Source organism: Rhinoraja longicauda, chromosome 28 (assembly GCF_053455715.1).
Source record: "Rhinoraja longicauda isolate Sanriku21f chromosome 28, sRhiLon1.1, whole genome shotgun sequence".
Taxonomy (NCBI): domain Eukaryota; kingdom Metazoa; phylum Chordata; class Chondrichthyes; order Rajiformes; family Arhynchobatidae; genus Rhinoraja; species Rhinoraja longicauda.
In genome coordinates, this window is record NC_135980.1 from 25,744,097 (window position 1) to 25,766,231 (window position 22,135).

General features: G+C 47.5%; 1 protein-coding gene across 1 annotated transcript; it reads left to right on the top strand.

The window, feature by feature from the left end:
* The first annotated feature begins 1,925 nt into the window (after positions 1–1,925).
* Positions 1,926–16,782, top strand: LOC144607022 (protein S100-A1-like). Its single transcript, XM_078423566.1, has 3 exons — positions 1,926–2,050; positions 2,826–2,989; positions 16,538–16,782. Exons 2-3 carry the CDS (start codon positions 2,849–2,851, stop codon positions 16,697–16,699), a joined length of 303 nt encoding a protein of 100 aa, XP_078279692.1. The 5' UTR covers positions 1,926–2,050; positions 2,826–2,848; the 3' UTR covers positions 16,700–16,782.
* The last annotated feature ends 5,353 nt before the right edge of the window (positions 16,783–22,135 follow it).

A 22,135-nucleotide genomic window follows, 5' to 3' on the forward strand; every position in this document is an offset into this window, starting at 1 on the left:
TATCTGCAAAACCACTCACTTTTATATCATCAGCAAACTTGCTAATCTTGCCCTGAATGTTCTCATCCAAATCATTGATGTAAATGATAAACAGTAAAAGGCCCAGCACCAAACCCTGAGGCCCACCACTAGTCACAGGCATCCAGTCCAAGAAGCAACCTTCCACCATCACCCTCTGCTTCCTTCCATGGAGCCAATTTGCTATCCATCCAGCTATCTCTCCTTGGATCCCATGCGATCTAACCTTCCAGAGCAGCCTACCATGCGGAACCTTGTCAAATGACAAGGAAAGAACTGCAGATGCTGGTTTAAATTGAAGGTAGACACAAAATGCTGGAGTAACTCAGTGGGCCAGGCAGCAACTCTGGAGAGAAGGAATGGGTAACGTTTCAGGTCAAGACCCTTCTTCAGACTTCTTCTTCAGACCGTTTGAGACCAGTTTGAAGAAGGCTCTCAACCCGAAACGTCATCCGAAACGTCATCTTTCTCTCCAGAGATGCTGCCTGTCCCGCTGAATTACTCCAGCATTTTGTGTCTACCTCTTGTCTGCCCTCATCGACCTTTTTGGTCACGTCTTCAAAAAAATGAATCAGACTTATGAAACACGACCTCCCACTTACAAAACCATGCTGACTGTCCCTAATTTGCCCTTGCCCGTCCAAATGCCTGTGCAACCTATCCCTCAGAATACTCTCTGGTAACTTTCCAACTACAGATATTAAGCTCACCGGCCTATAGTTCCCAGTAATTTCCCTGCAGCCCTTCTTGAAAAGAGGCACAAGATTTGCCACCCTCCAGCCTTCTGGCACCTCTCTTGTATTTAAGGCCGACCAGGGCTCAATTACAACCAGAGCTCTCGCAATTTCCTCTTGGGTTTCCCACAATGTCTTTGGATATATCTGATCAGGCCCTGCAGATTTGTCTACCTTCATATACGATAGTACCTTCAGTACGTCTTCACTGACTTCTCTCAAGACACTTCCATTGACTGCCCCAAGTTCCTCCATCCTACTGTCTCTCTCCTCAGTAAATACAGAGGAGAAATACTCATTGAGGACCTTGCCCATCCCCTTTGATTCCTGAGGTCCCACTCTCTCTCCAGTCACCCTTTTCCCCCTTATGTATTTATAAAATCTTTGGGGATTATTTTTAATGCTACCCGCCAGAGCTATCTCCGGGACCCTTTTTGCCCTTCTAATCTCCTTTTTCAGTTTACTCCTTAGTTCCCAAAACTTCTCCAGGGATGCACTTGATCCCAGCTGCCTATACCTGTCCCATGCACCCTTCTTGTTTTTTACTAATGCCTCAATTTCCCTCGTCAGCCAAGCTTCCTTACGTTAGCCTGCTTTGCCCTTCACTCTAACGGGGACATACGCATCCTGACATTTTGCCAGCACACTTTTAAAAACATCTTATGGTGTGAACAGGCGATCGATGGTCGGAGTGGACCCGGTGAGACAAAGGGCCTGTTTCCGCGCTCTGTCACTAAATTAAAGCTAATTGGGATTTCCGACCCTGGGGAACAGACTGCAAGCAAGAATTCCCTGAGGATGGTGATGATGGGGTTGGGAGATCCCGGGAAAGCCCCCTGGTTTTCCAGCCACTCGCCCACTCCCCTTTCCCCCTTCCACGCCAGTCTGGGAACTCCCGAGTTTTCGGGACCAAGGACAAGCACGCTTCTAGGGACAAGCACGCTTGCCTTGGCCAGTGGTTCCTCAGCAAGTATCTCAGAGCCTGGGCAGGGAATCCCCAAGAGCTCTGGACTTGTTTACTGAATGACATCATCCCTCTGGTAGGGGGCGGGACCTAGAGCATGGGGAGGGCGGGACCTGTCGGAGGACCAATAGAAGGCGGCGATGGCCGGAGACTGACAGGGGGAAGGGCCAATGGACCGAGAAGGGGCGGGGTTTGGTTAATGTGATTGACAGGAGCTGTGCATAAAGCTAGAGTCCCGTTAGTTGTGTCCCTTGGATCTGCTGAACGGTGGGAGGAAGGAAGGAAGGATCGATCATCGAAACATCCACACAACGGTCTCATTCGTTCAAGTGAAGTATGAGAAGATCTTTAACCTTTAAATTCTTGAGGGAGACAGCATTTTGAGTGATGTGTGTCACAGTTCCACTGGAGAGTAGGAAAATCAAATGATATGGGATCTGGTGTGTAGGAAAATAACTGCAGATGCTGGTACAAATCGAAGGTATCACAAAATGCTGGAGTAACTCAGCAGGTCAGGCAACACCTAGGAGAGAGGGAATGGGTGACGTTTCGGGTCGAAACGTCACCCATTCCCTCTCTCCTAGATGTTGCCTGACCTGCTGAGTTACTCCAACATTTTGGGATCTGGTGTGGGTCTTCAGGGGGGTTCTTTGGAGGGTTTTTCCATTGGATTGTGTGTGAATGTGTATGTGATCTGAGGCTGTCCTCTCGCTCTCCGCCAGCATTTACTTTGCCAACCCAACCCACCCAGAAGGATGAGAGGGGATCTTATAGAAACGTATAAAATTATAAAAGGATTGGACAAGCTAGATGCAGGAAAAATGTTCCCAATGTTGGGCGAGTCCAGAACCAGGGGCCATAAAGGGGAGGCCATTTAAAACTGAGGTGAGAATTTTGTTTTCCAAAGCCAAATCACTGAATGGATTTAAGAAAGAGTTAGATAGAGCTCCAGGGGCTTGTGGAATCAAGGGATATGGGGAGAAGGCAGGCACGGGTTATTGATTGGGGACGATCAGCCATGATCACAATGAATGGCAGTGCTGCTCGAAGGGACGAATGGCCTCTTCCTGCACCTATTTTCGATGTTTCTTTCCTCCCTCTTTCTGCAGCCGCCCAAACAGTCAAAGGCAAGATGCTATCTCAATTGGAAGGGGCGATGGATGCAATCATCAAAGTCTTCTACCATTACTCTGGGAAAGAGGGCGACAAGTACACACTGACCAAGGCTGAACTCAAGGACCTCCTGAGGGGGGAGCTTGGAGCCTTCCTGAAGGTAAATTAGTTTTGTTTATTATTGCCATGTGCACCCATCTTTCTAGCTGTGTGCTATCCAGTCAGCAGAAAGACTGAACATGATTACAATCCTGCTGGGGTGGGAGCTGCTTTCTGTCCTCGTCGTCCACCCTGGGTGTTTCTACGGAACTGGCAAAACTTGCAGCAAAGCATCAACTGCGGTACTCTGAGGCACCAATTGCAACTTTTGACTGTTGTAGTTGACATACGAAAGAAAGACAACCCTGCCACCCACAGCGTACAGACGTGTGCACACAACACATGTGCTGGAGTAAGTCAAGAGAGTCAGGCAGCATCTCTGGAGAAAAGGGATGGGTGACTTTTTGGTCCAGGACCCTTTGGTACAAGATAAAGGGAATGACATTTCGGGCCAGATATAGTCCGATTGAAGATAGTCCGAGGGTCCCCAATGAGGCAGATGGTAGGTTAGGACTGCACATTAAGTGTGTGATGGGATGATTCAGTTGCCTGATAACAGCTGGGAAGAAATTGTCCGTTAATCTGGAGGAGAGCGTTTTCACACTTCTGTACCTCTTGCTTGATGGGAGAGGGGAGAGGGGGGGGGAGGGAGAGACTGATGAGAGAGGGGAGAAGGGGGAAATTTAAGCTGTGGAGCTAGTTGAATGAACATCAGTGCCGAGAGGATGAATAGATAGCTTCAGATGCTACAGAGGAGTATGGATTAGTGAGGTGATTGGTTGCAACATTTAGTGGTGGGATGGATGAGGACTGAAATGGGAGGTTGCGGGGAGATTTTATTTTCTCCAATGCGCACTCACAACTCACAGGGAGTCGAGCTTGATCCAAAACCTCTACCTGTGACGAGCTTGCAGAGCCGCAGAAAGCAACGAGGGTTTGAGGTTCCTGCATCTGCAGGAGCTGTCAAATCTCAGCACGTCCCTCAGTGCTGACAGAGAGCAGGATTTGCATGTCATTCCCCGTCGGCATGTAAGAAAGACAGCAAGATCCCAGACAGAAATCTGAAGAAATGTCCCGACCCAAAACATCACTCATCCATGTTCTCCAGGGATGTGGCAAAAGAGGAAATATTTAGGGGTGCATCGAGTTACCGGACCTGGAGGGAGTTCACCCCAGACTCTTAAACAGAGCGACAGAGGAATCTGTAGAGGCTCTGGCTGATTTTAAACCCTCCGTGGCTAAAGGGCAGATGTGGGAGGGTTGGAAGGTTGTTAACATTGCACCATTGTTTAAGAAGGAATAAAGGGATAAAGCAATTAATTACAAGTCGAGACCCAAAGTGATGGAGTAACTCAACAGGTCAGGCAAGAACTCTGGAGAAAGTGGATAGGTGACCTTTTGGTTTGGGACCCTTCTTCAGACTGATTGTGGTCAGGGGGTAAAAGCTGGAAAAGAGGTGGAAATCTAACCATGTTCTCCAGAGATTTTGTCCTTTTGTGTATCTGCACACCCTTGTGTCTTAATTACAGGTTAGAAAATTATTAGAATCTACATTGAGGTACCAAGATTTGTTCAGGGAAGATGGACACAAAGTGCTGGAGTAACTCACCAAGTCAGGCAGTATATCTGGAGGGAAAGGATGGGGGACGTTTCTAGTCGGGACCCTTCTTCAGTCTAAAGCCTGACCCGTTGAGTTACTCCAGCACTTTGTATCTATCTTTGGTATAAACCAGCATCTGCAGTTCTTTATTGAAGGTATCACAAAATGCTGGAGTAACTTTAGCATCTCTGGAGAGAAGGAATGGGTGACGTTTCCGGTCAAGACCCTTCTTCAGACTTTATTGCTACATTTTTTTAAGGGAAGGCCAGGACTAAAAAATAATGAAATTCTTTGAGGAGGTAAACAAGAATCTTGATAAAGGTAGCGATTTGATACATTTCCATGGGTTAAATATAGCAGGGGATTTGACACAGGTAAAAGGTTAAAAGCCCAAGGAGGAGTAGAAAATGGATCCAAGGCTGCTTCAATGGCAGGAAGCAAATGAGGATGATGAATGGGTGTCGTGAGAATGGAACGCTGCTTCCAGTGGAGTTCCACATGGCTCAACACTCAGCTTTTTGTAACACATTTTAACGATTTAGACCAAAATGCAGAGAGTACAGTGGTCATAGACGATGCAAAAGTTGATGGCGTGGTGGTCGATGAAGTGGAAGGAATGCGCCAGACCTCAGGGTAGATGGCTTGGGCAGTAAAATGGAAAGTATAATTTAACCCAGGGTGGTGTGAGGTGATGCATTTGGGAAGATGCAATGGGGCACGACATTCTTCTCTCCCCGGCCGCCCATCAGGGTTGAGGATGACTTGTTTCCACTCCATTGCAGTGGGTTCTGAGGTGGTTGTTGAGGGCGACGTGAGATCGCTCCTTTGTCCATGGGTTGGGAAGAATGGTCGTGACAGGATGGTGGTTTGGGAGCTGGTGTCCTTCTGACCTTCACAATGGCCTTCGCTCGACTACCGACAAGGGGACTCCACACTCTCGATGCAGTCCCGAAACACTCCAAAGACGTACAGGTCTGTAGGTTAATTGGCTTTGGTAAAATTGTGAATTGTCCCCAGTGTGTGTAAGATGGTGCTAGTGTGTGGGGATCGCTTTACGGTTCAAAGTGTGAGATCAACACTTTACAATGATTCTCTTCTTTCAAACAACCAGTTGCATAATTTGAAGATCAAGATATTAATCATAGAAAGGGAGAGCCCATGAAATCTGCAGGAAAAAAAACTGCAAATCGAAGGTAGACACACAATGCTGGAGTAACTCAGCAGGTCAGGCAGCATCTCGGGAGAGTAGGAATGGGTGACGTTTCGGGTCGAGACCCTTCTTCGGACTGATCAGTCAGAAGAAGGGTCTCGACCCGAAACGCCACCCATTCCTCCTCTCCCGAGATGCTGCCTGACCCGCTGAGTTACCCTAGCATTTTGCGTCTGCCCATGAAATCTGTTCTGGCCAAACAGGAACTATCATTTGAATCCCATTTCTCACGCTCTCAATCCGGTACGATGCGAGTTTCAAACACAAAATATTTATTAATATTTATTAATGTGGTTGGAGTTTCTGCCACCACAGTCGTTTCAGAAGTGAGTGCCACGCCCAGCCACCTTTTAGTTGAAATAAAGTTTTCAACTCCCTTGTAATACACTGTGCCCTGTGGTCATGGAACTGTTTGTAATGGGACATAGATACTTCCTGGTTGTCCTCTCCAGATCACTAATAGTTTTATACACAGCTTCCCTCAGCTGCTTCCTCTAATGTTCTTTTTAAAAAAAACAACCAGTTGAGGGAGTATTATTGAATACATTAGCTCCAAATTGAATCTGTTTCCCATTTTCTGCCCCGTGGGCCTCTTGGCTTGTCTTATCCGGTTGTGACCAGACCAGGGCACTGTATTGGGGCTGTGGCCCACGAGTTTTTGGGACAGTTCCCACCTTCTCTTGTGCTCCACAGCAGGCAAAGACACACATCCCATTCTTACAAGGACACAAAGTGCTGGAGTAACTCAGCGGGTCAAGGCAGCTTCTGCCTGGAGAATATGGATAGGCGACGTTTCGGGTCGGGACACCTCTTCAGTCTGAAGAACCCGGAATGTCCCCGATCCACGTTCTCCAAAGATGCTGACTGACCCGCTGAGTTACTCCAGCAGCCTGTGCCTACCTTCGATTTTAACCAGCATCTGCAGTTTTTCTCCTACACATTTTGCCGCTCCCACTGCGAATTACAAGATGCTGCATGACCCGCTGAGTTATTGTGTGCCTACCTGCAATTCCTTGCGTATCTCATTGTTAACCATCTTATGAATATTTGTTAACCTTCTTATGAATATTTAATACACTTCTCAGCATGTGACAATTTACTGCATATTCCCATTGCCCTAATGGCCCCTTCCTTAATCCATTAACTCCAAACTTTCTCCCCCCACAGTCCACACATACCTTCCCACAGTCTTTAGCTTCTTTCCTCTCGTTCAACCAAATGCCACATAATAATTATGCCCAGTATAGTTATCCATTTGAGCTGGTAAGGAGTTCTGATGAAGCCCACAATAGCCTCTTGCATTGTGTGATATTTTAGCTAGCGATTTCAGTGGAGGGTTAATAATGGATCCTATTGGAACTGCATCCTCCTGTCGACTTCAAAGATACGGTGTGGAAGCATGCCCTTCGGTCCATCGAGTCTGTGCCGACCAACAATCACCCTGTACACTATCACTATCCTACATACTAAAGACCATTTACAATTTTACCGAAGCCAATTCACCCAAAAACCTTTCCATCTTTGGAGTGTGGGAGGAAACCGGGGCACCCGGAGAAAACCCACACAGTCACAGAGAGAACGTAGAAGCCCCGTCCAGACAGAACCCGTAGTCAGGATCAAACCCAGGTCACTGGCTCTGTGAGGCAGCAGCTCTAATGCTGCACCCCCCCCTACCCTGACCTTGCTAGCTTTTGGACTTCAACTCATTTACTCGCTGTGCAGCAGCAAACTTCTGAGAATCCTAGATTAGTTTAGTTTATTGTCACATGTACGGAGGTACAGTGAAAAGCTTTTTTGGTGAATGCTATCCAGTCAACTGAAAGATTATACATTACAATCAAGCAGTCCACAGTGTACAGATACAGGATATAAAGGATAAAGTAAAGTCCAGTAAAGCCCGATTAAAGATAGTTCGAAGGTCTCCAATGAGGTGGATGGGAGGTCAGGACCGCTCTTGAGTTGCAGATCGGATGGTTCAGTTGCCTGATAACAGCTGCGAGAAACTGTCCCAGAATCTGGAGTTATCACAAAATGCTGGAGTAACTCAGCAGGTCAGGCAGCATCTCTAGAGAGAAGGAATGGGTGGCGTTTCGGGTCGAGACCCTTCTTCAGATTCATCCCACATTCTCCTGTCTTCTCCCCGTAACCTGTGACAGCTGACCCGCACATGGATAAAGGATCCCATTGAACTCCGAGAATGTTTGCACTTTTACCGACATTATGTCCCTTCTGTTACTGACGCCCCTTCCGACCTTTATTGACCACTGGTGTCGCACTTGAGGGAGGTGAGAGTGCAGCATTGTGAACCACCTCCACACCAATCCCAACAAGCCGTAGTTATGGGATGTGTTCGAGGATCATTGAGGGTATATTACAGGTGATGGGCAAGGTGGGGGGGGGGGAGGGGGGAGAGTTTGTGGGGGAGGAGATGAAGTTGGTGTTCAGTGAGGGGGAGAGACACCAGCATGTGAGATCATGACCGTTTTTAGACAAGACTGACTCATCCCGCCTTGTTGATATGGAAACAATTTTGCAAGAGGCTGTTCAAAGTAATTGTCATATTTATGTTTCCACCTTGTCTCCAAGGAGAGCTCACTGTGGGAAGGGAGGGAGGGAGGGAGGGAGGGAGGGAATGTCATTAATCTGAGCTGCTGATCACCTGGGGAATCCTTTACACTGGGAGTTTGGCGATCAGACTGGCTGAATAATGTTTGGTGTATTTTAGAAACTGTTCCCTGGGGCGGCACAGCTGAATTGTGGCATGTGAGACGTAGTGTTTGGGAACACGAAGCTGTGCAGGGGCCAACACAGACAAGGTGGTGCTGGTAGAGCTGCTGCCTCACCAGGGTTGCCAACTCTCCCGTATTAGCCGGGACATCCTGTATTTTGGGGCTAAATTGGTTTGTCCCGTACGGGACCGCCCTTGTCCCGTATTAGGCCTGTGGGCCGCTGTTGGCCGCCCAGGCCGGGAGGCAGGTTGCTACGCAACCTCCTTTAGGCGAACACACTCCGTTAGCCTACACTGTCCCGGCCGACAGTGGCCAGCAATTCGCAGTGGCAGCGGCACGATGTGTAGGAAAAAAAGGGTCTCAAAAAAGGGACTCGACCCGAAACGTCACCCATTCCTTCTCACCAGAGATGCTGCCTGACCCGCTGAGTTACTCCAGCATTTTGTGTCTACCTTCGATTTAAACCAGCATCTGCAGTTTGTTTTTTTCCTACACAACGTGCCGCTCCACTGCGAATTCTCCTCGAGGTGTGTCCACTTTGAAGAAGTTCTCCTCCTCTCTTCGACGTGAGTTTAGCAACCTGTCTGAAGAAGGGTCTCGTCCTGAAACGTCACCCTTTCCTACTCTCCCGAGATGCTGCCTGACCCGCTGAGTTACTCCGGCATTTTGTGTCTACCTTCGATTTAAACCAGCATCTGCAGTTTTCTTTGCCTAATGTATATGTTTATTTATTTCACAATCGTGCTGTCCCCGCCCTGAGGTGTCCTCCTCAACCACTATTCTTACTGTAATCGTTATGCTCCAATTATCCTGACTTTAATTCTTCCATCTGCCTACTGAATCTGTATGCAACCATGAATCACTGGGTGGTTCACCTGACTGAGTAACAATGTGGTTGCTTCAAGCCCTACTCCAAGTTCTTTTAGACTTTAGAGACACAGCGCGGAAACAGGCCCTTCGGCCCACCGAGTCCGTGCCGACCAGCGATCACCTCATGCACTGCTTCTATCCTACACACTGGGGATAATTTAGGATTTTACCAAAGTCTTTGGACTGTGGAGAGGAGACCGGAGCACCCAGAGAAAACCCACGCAGTCACAGGGAGAATGCACAAACTCTGTGCAGACAGCACCCGTAGTCTGGATCGCACCTGGGCCTCTGGCGCTGTGAGGCAGCAACTCTACTGCTGCACCACTGTGCCATCCTACTTGAGTGCAAAGTTTAGACTTCGCACACTTTGTTAAAGAGACTTGAATTCTTCGAGTCTTGTATAAGTTTGGCATATCCAAAAAGCATTTTGCAACCTATGAAGTCTCCTTGAAATGTGGCAATAGCTGGAGATGACTTATTTTGGATAACAGATTTAATGGAGACAAGGAAACAGAAATACAGAGCAGACGTTGACTGCTTGGCCCCTTGAACTTTTTCTGTAATAGTTATACAGCAGAGAAACAGGCCCTTCGGCCCAACCCGACCATGCTGGCAAAAATGCCAATAGACAACAGACAATAGGTGCAGGAGTAGGCCATTCGGCCCTTCGAGCCAGCACCGCGATTCAATGTGATCATGGCTGATCATTCTCAATCAGTACCCCGTTCCTGCTTTCTCCCCATACCCCCTGACTCCACTATCCTTAAGAGCTCTATCTAGCTCTCTCTTGAATGTATTCAGAGAATTGGCCTCCACTGCCCTCTGAGGCAGAGAATGCCACAGATTCACAACTCTCTGACTGAAAAAGTTTTTCCTCATCTCTGTTCTAAATGGCCTACCCCTTATTCTTAAACTGTGGCCCCTGGTTCTGGACTCCCCCAACATTGGGAACATGCTTCCTGCCTCTAACGTGTCCAACCCCTTAATAATCTTATACGTTTCAATAAGATCCCCTCTCATCCTTCTAAATTCCAGGGTATACAAGCCTAGTCGCTCCAGTCTTTCAACATATGACAGTCCCACCATTCCGGGAATTAACCTAGTAAACCTACGCTGCACGCCCTCAATAGCAAGAATATCCTTCCTCAAATTTGGAGACCAAAACTGCACGCAGTACTCCAGGTGCGGTCTCACTAGGGCCATGTACAACTGCAGAAGGACCTCTTTGCTCCTATACTCAACTCCTCTTGTTATGAAGGCCAACATTCCATTGGCTTTCTTCACTGCCTGCTGTACCTGCATGCTTCCTTTCAGTGACTGATGCACTAGGACACCCAGATCACGTTGTACGTCCCCTTTTCCTAACTTGACACCATTCAGATAATAATCTGCCTTCCTATTCTTACCACCAAAGTGGATAACCTCACACTTATCCACATTAAACTGCATCTGCCAAGCTTCCGCCCACTCACACAACCTGTCCAAGTCACCCTGCAACCTCATAGCATCTTCCTCACAGTTCACACTGCCACCCAGCTTTGTATCATCGGCAAATTTGCTAATGGTACTTTTAATCCCTTCCAAGTTGGTCTCATTTGACTGCGTTTAGTCCATATCCCTCTAAAACTCTGCTATCCATGTACCTGGCTGAATCCTTTTTAAATATTGCTATAGTAGTTGCCTCATCTACTTTCTCGGGTATTCAATATGATGAGGCCTAATTCTCTAACTAAGGTCCTGTTCTCTCCCTGTAACTCAATGCCATTCGTATCTAGAAATCTATCTTTATTTTAACTGTTTTCTGCAACTTGGCCTCCACAGCCCTCAGTGGTAGAACATTGTGCAGGTCTCACATTTCCATCGAAATGTCTTGCACCATTTTGTGAGATTGCAACCCCTGATTCTGGACCTCCAACCATGGGAAAGGTCCTCTCTGGCCTCTGACATTTGAATGCTTCAACGAGAGCTCCTCTGGGTGGGAACTGGGTGGCACGGCGGTAGAGTTGTTCCCTCACAGCGCCAGAGGCCCGGGTTCCATCCTGACTATGGGTGCTGTCTGTACGGAGGTTGTATATTCTCCCCGTGACCTGCGTGGGTTTTTGCTCCAGTTTCTTCCCACACTCCAAAGACATACAGGTTTGTAGGCTAATTGGAGTGGTAAAATTGAAAATTGTCCCTAGTGTGTGTAGGATGGTGTTAGGGTGTGGGGATTGCTGGTCGGCACGGACTCGGTGGGCCAAAGAGCTTGTTTCCGCGTTGTATCGCTAAAGTAAACGAAACTGTAAACTCTAGTGAATACAGTACTAGTTAACCAGAGAGGCAAATCAAGATTAGTGTCATGCGCAGAGGTTCAGTGAGGTACAGGACATCGGAGCAGAATTAGACCATTCAGCCCATTGAAAGATCAATACTAGTTTGGACAGGAAATCAGAGACCAGGGCCTGCAGAGACAGATGTTTTAATTTGGGGAAATAGGGATGGCGAGACATGAGGAGGAATTTCTTTTTAATCATAATCATAATTACACATTATTAGCCAAATATGTCTTGCAACATACGAGGAATTTGATTTGCCATACAGTCATACCAATTAAAAGCAACAGAACGCACAAAATACACTTTAACATGAACGTCCACCACAGTGACTCCTCTCCACATTCCTCACTGTGAAGGAAGGCGAAAAAAAAGTTCAATCTCTTCCCTTCTTTGTTCTCCCGCGGTCTGGGGCCTCGAGCCTTCTGTCGACGGGACGATCTTGACTCCCGTAGCCGGCAGCATTTGGGCCTTCCACATCGGGGCGATCAAGCTCCTGCATCGGGGGGGGCCTCAGCTCCCCCCGCACCGGGCGATCTGAACCCGGGTCGGGGCTGGTCGAAACCTTCAAAAACGGCTTGGAGCTCCCGACATCGGTCACTGCCCGAGACCGCGAGCTCCTCGATGGTGAGTTCTGCAGGCCGCGGTCGTTATGGGATTCTTTGACTATTAGATGATGGAAACAAAATCAAACCTGGCTTTTAAAGGGATATTGAGCGAGCATGGCGCAAAGTGTTGGAGTGTTTTGTGCAAAGTGTTTTGCTCAAAATTTCAACATCTGCCGTTCCTTGTGTCTGCTTTGAATAAGCACTCACTTGGTGGGCTAATAATGACTTGGAAGGTCATTGGGGGGGGGGGGTGGGAGGGAGCAAGGGATTAAGGCTACCCAAATCCCTCAACATGAAATCATTGGATGTTTCCAGTAGTGGCAGAGTGTAAGACTAAAGAGTGCAACCTCAGAATAAAAGGGTGTACCTTTAGAATGGTGCTGAGAAGGTATTTCTTTAGGTATCACAAAATGCTGGAGTAACTCAGCAGGTCAGGCAGCATCTCAGGAGAGAAGGAATGTGTGACGTTTCGGGTCGAGACCCTTCTTCAGCTATTTCTTTAGCCAGAGGGCGGTGAATCTGTGGAATTTTGCCACAGACAGCTGTGGAAGACGAGCCATTAGGTATTTTTTAAAGCAGAGACTGATAGGTTCTTGATTAGTAAGGGTGTCAAAAGTTACGGGGAGAAGGCAGGAGAATGCAGTTGAGAGGGGAAAATAGATCAGGCATGATCGAATGGTGGAGCAGTCTCGATAGGCCAAATGGCCTAATTCTGCTCCTATATCATGGGAAACCACAAATGGGCCAAATAGCCTCTTTCAATGCAGTGTGCATTAGTGTGCACAATTAGAGCACATGGTATTGGGGGTAGGGTATTGACATGGATAGAGAACTGGTTGGCAGACAGGAAGCAAAGAGTAGGAATTAACGTGTCCTTTTCAGAATGGCAGGCAGTGACTAGTGGGGTACCGCAAGGCTCGGTGCTGGGACCCCAGTTATTTACAATATATATTAATGATATAGACGAAGGAATTAAATGTAAATCTCTAAGTTTGCAGATGGCACAAAGCTGGGTGGCAGTGTGAGCTGCGATGAGGATGCTATGAGGCTGCAGAGTGACCTGGATAGGTTGGGTGAGTGGGCAGATGCATGGCAGATGCCGTGTAATGTGGATAAATGTGAGGTTATCCATTTTGATGGCAAGAACAGGAAGGCAGATTATTATCTGAATGGTGTTAGATTAGGAAAAGGGGAGGTGCAACGAGACCTGGGTGTGCTTGTACATCAGTCACTGAAAGTAAGCATGCAGGTGCAGCAGGCAGTGAAGATAGCTAATGGCCTGTTGGCCTTCATTGCGAGAGGATTTGAACTTAGGAGCAAGGAGGTCCTACTGCATTTGTACAGGGCCCTGGTGAAACCACACCTGGAGTACTTTGTGCAATTTTGCTCTCCTAATTTGAGGATGGACATTCTTGCTATTGAGGGAGTGCAGCGTAGGTTCACCAGGTTAATTCCCGGGATGGTGGGACTGACATTTGATGAAAGAATGGGTCGACTGGGCTTGTATTCACTGGAACTTAGAAGGATGAAAGAGGATCTTGTAGAAACATATAAAATTCTTGAAGGATTGGACAGGCTAGATGCAAGTAAAATGGTCCTGATGTTGGGGGAGCCCAGAACCAGAGTCACAGTTTAAGAATGAAGGGTAGGCCATTTAGGACTGAGATGAGGAAAAACTTGTAAAGTGCTGGTGTAACTCAGTGGGTCAGGCAGCATCTCTGGAGAAAAAGGATGAGTGACTTTCGGGTTGGGACCTTTAGAGAGGCACAGAGACAGAAGAAGGGTCACAACCTAAGACATCGCCCATCCTTTTTCTCCAGAGATGCTGCCTGACCCGCTGAGTTACGCCAGCACTTTGCATCTACCAGTGCAGATACTGGTTTACAAAAAAAAGGACACACAGTGCTGGCAAAACTCAGCGGGTCCGGCAGCATCTTGCAGCGCCAGAGACCCTGGTTCGATCCTGGCTACGGGTGCTGTCTGCACAGGGTTTTCACGTTCTCCCTATGACTGCGTGGGTTTCTTCTGGTGCTCCGGTTTCCTCCCAAACTCCAAAGACGTGAAGGTTTATAGGTTAATTGGCTTCTGTAATTGTCCCTGGTGTGTAGAATAGGACTAGTGTACTGGTGATTGCTGGTTGGTGTAGATTCAGTGGGCCTGTTTCCACACTATATCTCTAAAATAAAAACTAAATCTATGGAAACCATGGATAGGTGATGTTTTGGATCGGGACCCTTCTTCAGACTGAATTCTTTGTACAGAAGTGCAATTGTTCAATGGACTTCTGTGTTTGTCTTTATTTGACACATATTCAACTGCACAGTGAAATTCTTTTTGCATATGTTACACGTTGGTGCTGCAATTTTTGGCTCCATTATTCAAAGTCCAAAGTCTGGTCAGCCCGCCCGCTCAATGTCCTGGAGCAGTTCCCGTGAACCGACGTCCCCTCTCTTCTCCTCTCCTCTCCTCTCCTCTCCTCTCCTCTCCTCTCCTCTCCTCTCCTCTCCTCTCCTCTCCTCTCCTCTCCTCTCCTCTCCTCTCCTCTCCTCTCCTCGCCATCTGTGTCCTGGGGGCGCCTCTTGCAGCCCACCTTGAAGGTGCTGGAGGCATTATCCTGGTTCACCCTCCGACCCGCCCCTTGCTCCTCGCGTCCGTTGCAAAGACGTGCAGGTTTGTAGGTCAATTGGCTTCTGTAAATTGTCCTAGTATTGATCATTCAATGGGCCAAGTGGCCTAATTCTGCTCCCATGTCTTGTGATGTTGAAGCAAGCAAGAGTTTCCATTGCGCCTATATCAACACTGAACCTATACCCACACTAGTGTACGGGTGACTGCTGGTCGGCGCAGGCTTGGCAGGGCAGCCAAACATGGGGTGCTTCTGCTCTCAACAATTCCTCAATAGCAAAGCATCTCCAAGCTAGCTTTCACAAAATGCTGCAGTAACTCAGCAGGTCAGGCAGCATCTAGAAGAGAAGGAATGGGTGACCCTTTGGGTCGAGACCCTTCTTCAGACTGATGTCAGGGGGCGGGACAATGGAAGGATATAGGTGGAGACAGGAAGACAGTGGGAGAACTGGGAAGGGGGAGGGGAAGAGAGGAACAGAGGAACTATCTAAAGTTGGAGAAGTCAATGTTCATACCGCTGGGCTGTAAATCGAAACATGAGGTGCTGTTCCTCCAATTTCCGGTGGGCCTCACTATGACACTGGAGGAGGCCCATGACAGAAAGGTCAGACTGGGAGTGGGAGGGGGAGTTGAAGTGCTCAGCCACCGGGAGATCAGGTTGGTTAAGGCGGACTGAGCGAAGGTGTTGATCGAAACGAGCCTGCGTTTAGTCTCGCCGATGTAGAGAAGTTGACATCCAAGCTAGTTTTACACTGGGATCAGCCAATCATCCCTGTCCCACCTGCAATTGGTCCAAAACGCCGTAGTGAGACTCCTGACGGGTACCCGTAAAAGGGACCACATCACCCCGATTCTGGCCTCTCTCCACTGGCTCCCTGTACGGTACAGAATCAACTTCAAGCTCCTCCTATTCACATACAAAGCCATAAACGGGCTTGCCCCCCCTATATCAAAAATCATCTAACCCACCTTTCTATCTCCAGGTCCCTCAGGTCGGCCGACTTGGGGCTACTGACTATCCCGCGGACAGGCTTAAGCTCAGGGGTGACCGCGCTTTTGCGATTGCAGCTCCTAGACTGTGGAACAGCATCCCTCTCCCCATCAGAACTGCCCCCTCCATCGACTCCTTTAAGTCCAGGCTCAAAATCTATTTCTACTCCCTAGCGTTTGAGGCCCTCTGAGGGGGTGCTGTGAACTGTTTATGTATGTGCTGTTATGTTTGTGTGCCATTGTATGTTCGTTTTTCTTAGTACCTGAACTGATGTACAGCACTTTGGTCAACGTGGGTTGTTTTTAAATGTGCTATACAAATAAAATTGATTTGACTGTGGCTCAGCGGTAGAGTTGCTGCCATACAGCGCTTGCAGCGCTGGGGACCCGGGTTGGATCCCGACTGCGAGTTTGTACGCTCTCTCACCGTGACCGCGTGGGTTTTTCTCCGAGATCTTCGGTTTCCTCCCGCGTTCCAAAGACATACAGGTTTGCAGATCAATTGGCTTGGTGCGTGTGTAAATTGTCACTGGTGTGTGTGTGTGTGCGGGATAGTGTTAATGTGCGGGGATCGCTGGTCGGTTCGGGCTCGGTGGGCCGAAGGGCCTGTTATTCCTCTCTAAACTAAACGAATCTAAACTATTGAACCTGTCCTTTCCCCGCAGTACCAGAAAGACTCGCACGCTGTGGACCACATCATGAAAGACTTGGACGTGAACTGTGACGGGAAGGTTGATTTCCAGGAGTTCATCCACTTGGTCACGGCCATCACCATCGCCTGCAATGATTTCTTCATTGAGCTTCTGAAAAAGCAGGGGAAGCTGTAAGACATTTGCCGAGAATCCTGAGCAAAAATCACCCAATGCTGGACATTGATAATTATCAATAAAAGTGACGGACCGGCTGTGACTGCCAGGTTTCTGATTTCCATTCATTACCTTGGCTCTTTCTAACCACTTGAAGCTCATGAGCAAGGATGGTTGGCATTCGTGCAAACATCTTATGCATTATGCAGCAAGGAGCTTTGTAAAAACGACGATCAATTGACGACAAATTGATATCAGTGGTCTAAACCAGCATCTTTAGTTCCTTGTTTCTACATTACCTATCATAAGTTCACAAGATATAGGTGCAGAATTAGGCCATTCAGCCCATCGAGTCTACTCCGCCATTCAATCGTGGCTGATCTATCTTTCCCACCCCCCCCCCCCCCCTCCCCTCACATTTTCATGGATATTGGATGAGGTAACTGAAAGCTTGGCAGGCTTTAAGGAGAAGAGGATATGTAGAGGGGACTGTGGAGAGGAGAATTCCAGAGATGAGTTCAAGCAACTGAAAGCATGATTGCTCATGGAGGAGTGACCAAGTGATTAGAATCAGGAACGATCAAGAAGTAGAAATGAAAAGACTGCCAGGATCTGAGGGTTCTCCGCTTGCAGCATTATTACAAGGGATAGAGAGGAGAGAGGTTCAGTTTCAAGTGGAGAATAGTGCTGGAGTAACTCAGCGGGTCGAGCAGCAGAGCATGGATAGATGGCCCTTAGGGTTGGGACCCTTCTTCAGACTGATTGTGGGGTGGGGGAGAACACTGGAAGAGAGGAGAGGCAGGACAAAGCGCGGCAGGAGAATGCTTCTGGCGAGGCACTGACCCGACTTTACACCCTATTGCAAACACAGGGAAACAGAGTCCATGTTTCAGATCCAAGACCCTACATTGGAAGCGGGGAAGCGAGATTAGTTGTAAGTGACGGTAGGTATGGATCTGTTATTTAGAAAGGATGAGAGGGGATCTTATAGAAACATATAAATTTCTTAAAGGATTGGACAGGCTAGATGCAGGAAAAATGTACCTGATGTTGGGGGAGTCCAGAACCAGGGGTCACACTTTAAGAATAAGGGGTACGCCATTTAGGACTGAGATGAGAAAGAAACATTTTCACCCAGAGAGTTGTGAATCTGTGGAATTCTCTGCCACAGAAGGCAGTGGAACCCAATTCACTGGATGATTTCAAGAGAGAGTTAGATATAGCTCTTAGGGCTAGTGGGATCAAGCTATATGGGGAGAGGGCAGGAACGGGGTACTGATTTTGGATGATCAGCCATGATCATATTGAATGGCGGTCGGTGCTGGCTCAAAGGGCCGAATAGCCTACTCCTGCACCTATTTTCTACATTTCTAGATGACATGGACATTTGGACATGTTGCTGTGGGTTCAGGCTCTGTACAACACTGGGTACACACTTGTCACTGTATTTAACAGTGCTCAGTTCTGCAGTACCAGGAACAGATCACCTGTTACAGAATCGAGATAGAGGACTGGTGAAACAGGTATGTTGCCCATGTTTATTTAACCTGGTTTATTTACTCTTCCCACACATCATTTCCAAGCAAAGTGCTTTGCCGAGCCAAGTCAACATTCACCCAGTCTAAAGAAGGGTCTCGACCCGAAACGTCACCCATTCCCTCTCTCCCGAGATGCTGCCTGACACGCTTAAATTACTCCAGCATTTCGCGTCTACCCACAAGTAACTCTGCTGAGTTTACTCCAGCACTTTGCGCCTACCTTCGATTTAAACCAGCACCTGCAGTTCTTTCCTACACAAGCTTTCAATGCAAGCTGGATAAGTACGTGGAGGGGAATAATTTCCAGGGTTATGGAATAAAAATGAAGGGAGCATTTGGGAAGATATGATTACACGTTGAGTGGGAATATTGGCCATGTTTATGTAGTAGCTGTGTGTGCTGGAGACACACCCTTCCCTTCTTCACTTGCAGCCTGAAGCTTTCGAAAATGTGGTAAACTTGCCCAGAGTTATCCTTCAGAAAGCAAACATGCTGAAACCTGCTGGGATCCGGCTTTGCTGTCGCCCGAGCCTGCGGTAATTGCCCCTCCTTCAGTGGGTTGATCGAAACTTAAGCAAGAGGGTTAAATGAGGCGTTGGAATTTCAGGCACACCTGGTTCACCGTTTCGCTTGTGCTTAAAATACTGACACAGTTGCGGAAAGGGTTGGGACCTTTCAGACTGATTGTGGGGTGGGGTGGGGGAGAACACTGGAAGAGAGGAGGGGCAGGACAAAGCGAGGCAGGAGAATGCTTCTGGTGAGGCACTGACCCGACTTTACACCCTATTGCAAACACAGGGAAACAGAGTCCATGTTTCAGATCCAAGGCCCCACATTGGAAGCGGGGAAGTGAGATTAGTTGTAAGTGACGGTAGGTATGGATCTGTTATTTAGAAAGGATGAGAGGGGACCATTATAGAAACATATAAAATTCTTAAAGGATTGGACAGGCTAGATGCAGGAAAAATGTACCTGATGTTGGGGGAGTCCAGAACCAGGGCTCACAGTTTAAGAATAAGGGGTTAGGCCATTTAGGACTGAGAGGAGAAAAAACATTTTCATCCAGAGAGTTGTGAATCTGTGGAATTCTCTGCCACAGAAGGCAGTGGAGACCAATTCACTGGATGTTTTCAAGAGAGAGTTAGATAGAGCTCTTAGGGCTAGTGGGATCAAGGTATATGGGGAGGGCACTTCTCACATGTGACAACAGTAAAAGCACCATTGACCAAATGAGAAGGCTGATGTGTGACATGGTGGCGCAGCGGTAGAGTTGCTGCCTTGCAGCGCCAGAGACCAGGGTTTGATCCTGACAGTACAGAGATGTTCTCCCTGTGGCCATCTGGGTTTTCTCCTGGTGCTCCGGTTTCCTCCCACATCCCAAAGACGTGCGGGTTTGTGGGTTCATTGGCTTCTGTAAAGTGCCCCTCAGGTGTGGGATGACAAAAGTGGGATGAATAGAACTAGTATACGGGCGATGGATGGTCGGTGTGGACTCAGTGGGCCAAAGGGCCTGTTTCCACGTTGTATCACTGAACTAAACTAAACCAAAAGACCCCCCAGCAGCACATTTCAGGCACATACCACTCGAAGTGTAAGAGGTTTGTCTTGTAAATCACCCCTAAACTTTGTCTCTCTCTCTTTGAAACCAAGCCCTCAAGTTATAGAGTTAGAGGCATAGAGTCATGCAGTGTGGAAACAGGCCCTTCGGCCCAACTTGCCCACACAGACCAACATGTCCTATCTACACTAGTGCCAATTGCTTGCGTTTAGCCCATATCCCTCTAAACCTGTCCTATCCATGTACCTGTCTAATTGCTTGTGAAACATTGCGATAATCACTGCCTCAACTACCTCCTCCGGCAGCTCGTTCCATACACCCACCACCCTTTGCGTGAAAAGGTTACCCCTCAGATTCCTATAAAATCTTTCCTCCTTCACCTTAAACCTGTGCCCTCAGGTTCTCGATCCTCTCACTCTGGGCAAAAGACTGTGTGCGTCCACCCGATCTATTCCTCTTACCATTTTATACACCTCTATAAGATCATCCCTCATCCACCTGTGCTCCAGGGAATAGAGTCCCAGCCTGCTCAACCTCTCCCTGTAGCTCAGACCCTCTGGGCCCTGGCAACATTTAAAGCAGTAAAAGCACCATTGACCAAATGAGAAGGCTGATGCCTGACGTGGTGGCGCAGCGGTAGAGTTGCTGCCTTACAGCGCCAGAGACCCGGGTTTGATCCTGGCTTTTACTGTTAACAAAGATTAGTTAAAACAAATGTGGGTCCCTTGCAGTCAGAAACAGGTGAATTGATCAAGGACATGGCAGACCAATTGAATAACTACTTTGGTTCTGTCTTCACTAAGGAAGACATAAATAATCTGCCGGAAATAGCAGGGGACCGGGGGTCAAATGAGATGGAGGAACTGAGTGAAATCCAGGTTAGTCGGGAAGTGGTGTTAGGTAAATTGAATGGATTAAAGGTCGATAAATCCCCAGGGCCAGATAGGCTGCATCCCAGAGTGCTTAAGGAGGTAGCCCCAGAAATAGTGGATGCATTAGTGATAATTTTTCAAAACTCTTTGGATTCTGGAGTAGTTCCTGAGGATTGGAGGGTAGCTAATGTAACCCCACTTTCCAAAAAGGGAGGGAGAGAGAAAACGGGGAATTACAGACCAGTTAGTCTAACATCGGTAGTGGGGAAAATGCTAGAGTCAGTTATTAAAGATGGGATAGCATCACATTTGGAAAGTGGTGAAATCATTGGACAAAGTCAGCATGGATTTATGAAAGGTAAATCATGTCTGACGAATCTTATAGAATTTTTTGAGGATGTAACTAGTAGAGTGGATAAGGGAGAACCAGTGGATGTGTTATATCTGGACTTCCAGAAGGCTTTCGACAAGGTCCCACATAAGAGATTAGTATGCAAACTTAAAGCACACGGTATTGTGGGTTCAGTATTGATGTGGATAGAGAACTGGCTGGCAGACAGGAAGCAAAGAGTAGGAATAAACAGGTCCTTTTCAGAATGGCAGGCAGTGACTAGTGTGGTACCACAAGGCTCAGTGCTGGGACCCCAGCTATTTACAATATACATTAATGATTTGGACGAGGGAATTGAATGCAACATCTCCAAGTTTGCAGATGACACGAAGCTGGGGGGCAGTGTTAGCTGTGAGGAGGATGCTAAGAGGCTGCAACGTGACTTGGATAGGTTAGGTGAGTGGGCAAAGTCATGGCAGATGCAGTATAATGTGGATAAATGTGAGGTTATCCACTTTGGTGGCAAGAACAGGAAAGCAGACTATTATCTGAATGGTAGGATATGGGGAGATGCAACGAGACCTGGGTGTCATGGTGCACCTTTCATGGTGCACCTGTCATTGAAAGTAGGCATGCAGGTGCAGCAGGCAGTGAAGAAAGCGAATGGTATGTTGGCATTCATAGCGAGAGGATTTGAGTATAGGAGCAGGGAGGTTCTGCTGCAGTTGTACAGGGCATTGGTGAGACCACACCTAAATGTAAATATAAATGTAAAATGTAAAAAACCTGTATTGTCACGACACAAAGTACAGCGAAATTAAAGCAATCCAGATGATGCAATCACACAGCAGACAATACAAAGGATAAACCTTTATCCATTAGCTAAACCTAATCTACTGAATTAAACAAACTGACCTCTAATACAATATAGACAAAACAATTACAATACGATCAAGGCAGTGTACAGTTCAATCAAGACAGCTAGTTATTGCACAGCAATGAGAGCTAACATATTGCAAGTGCCGTTTTTAAAAAAAATAAAAGAAATAATGTAATTAAATATAAGGTGCGGTCGGTTGTAACATGTAATAAGTTTAGCAAATGTTAAGCAATATAAGTGCAGTAGGGTGTAAACATGTATTAAATTGAGGCTTATGT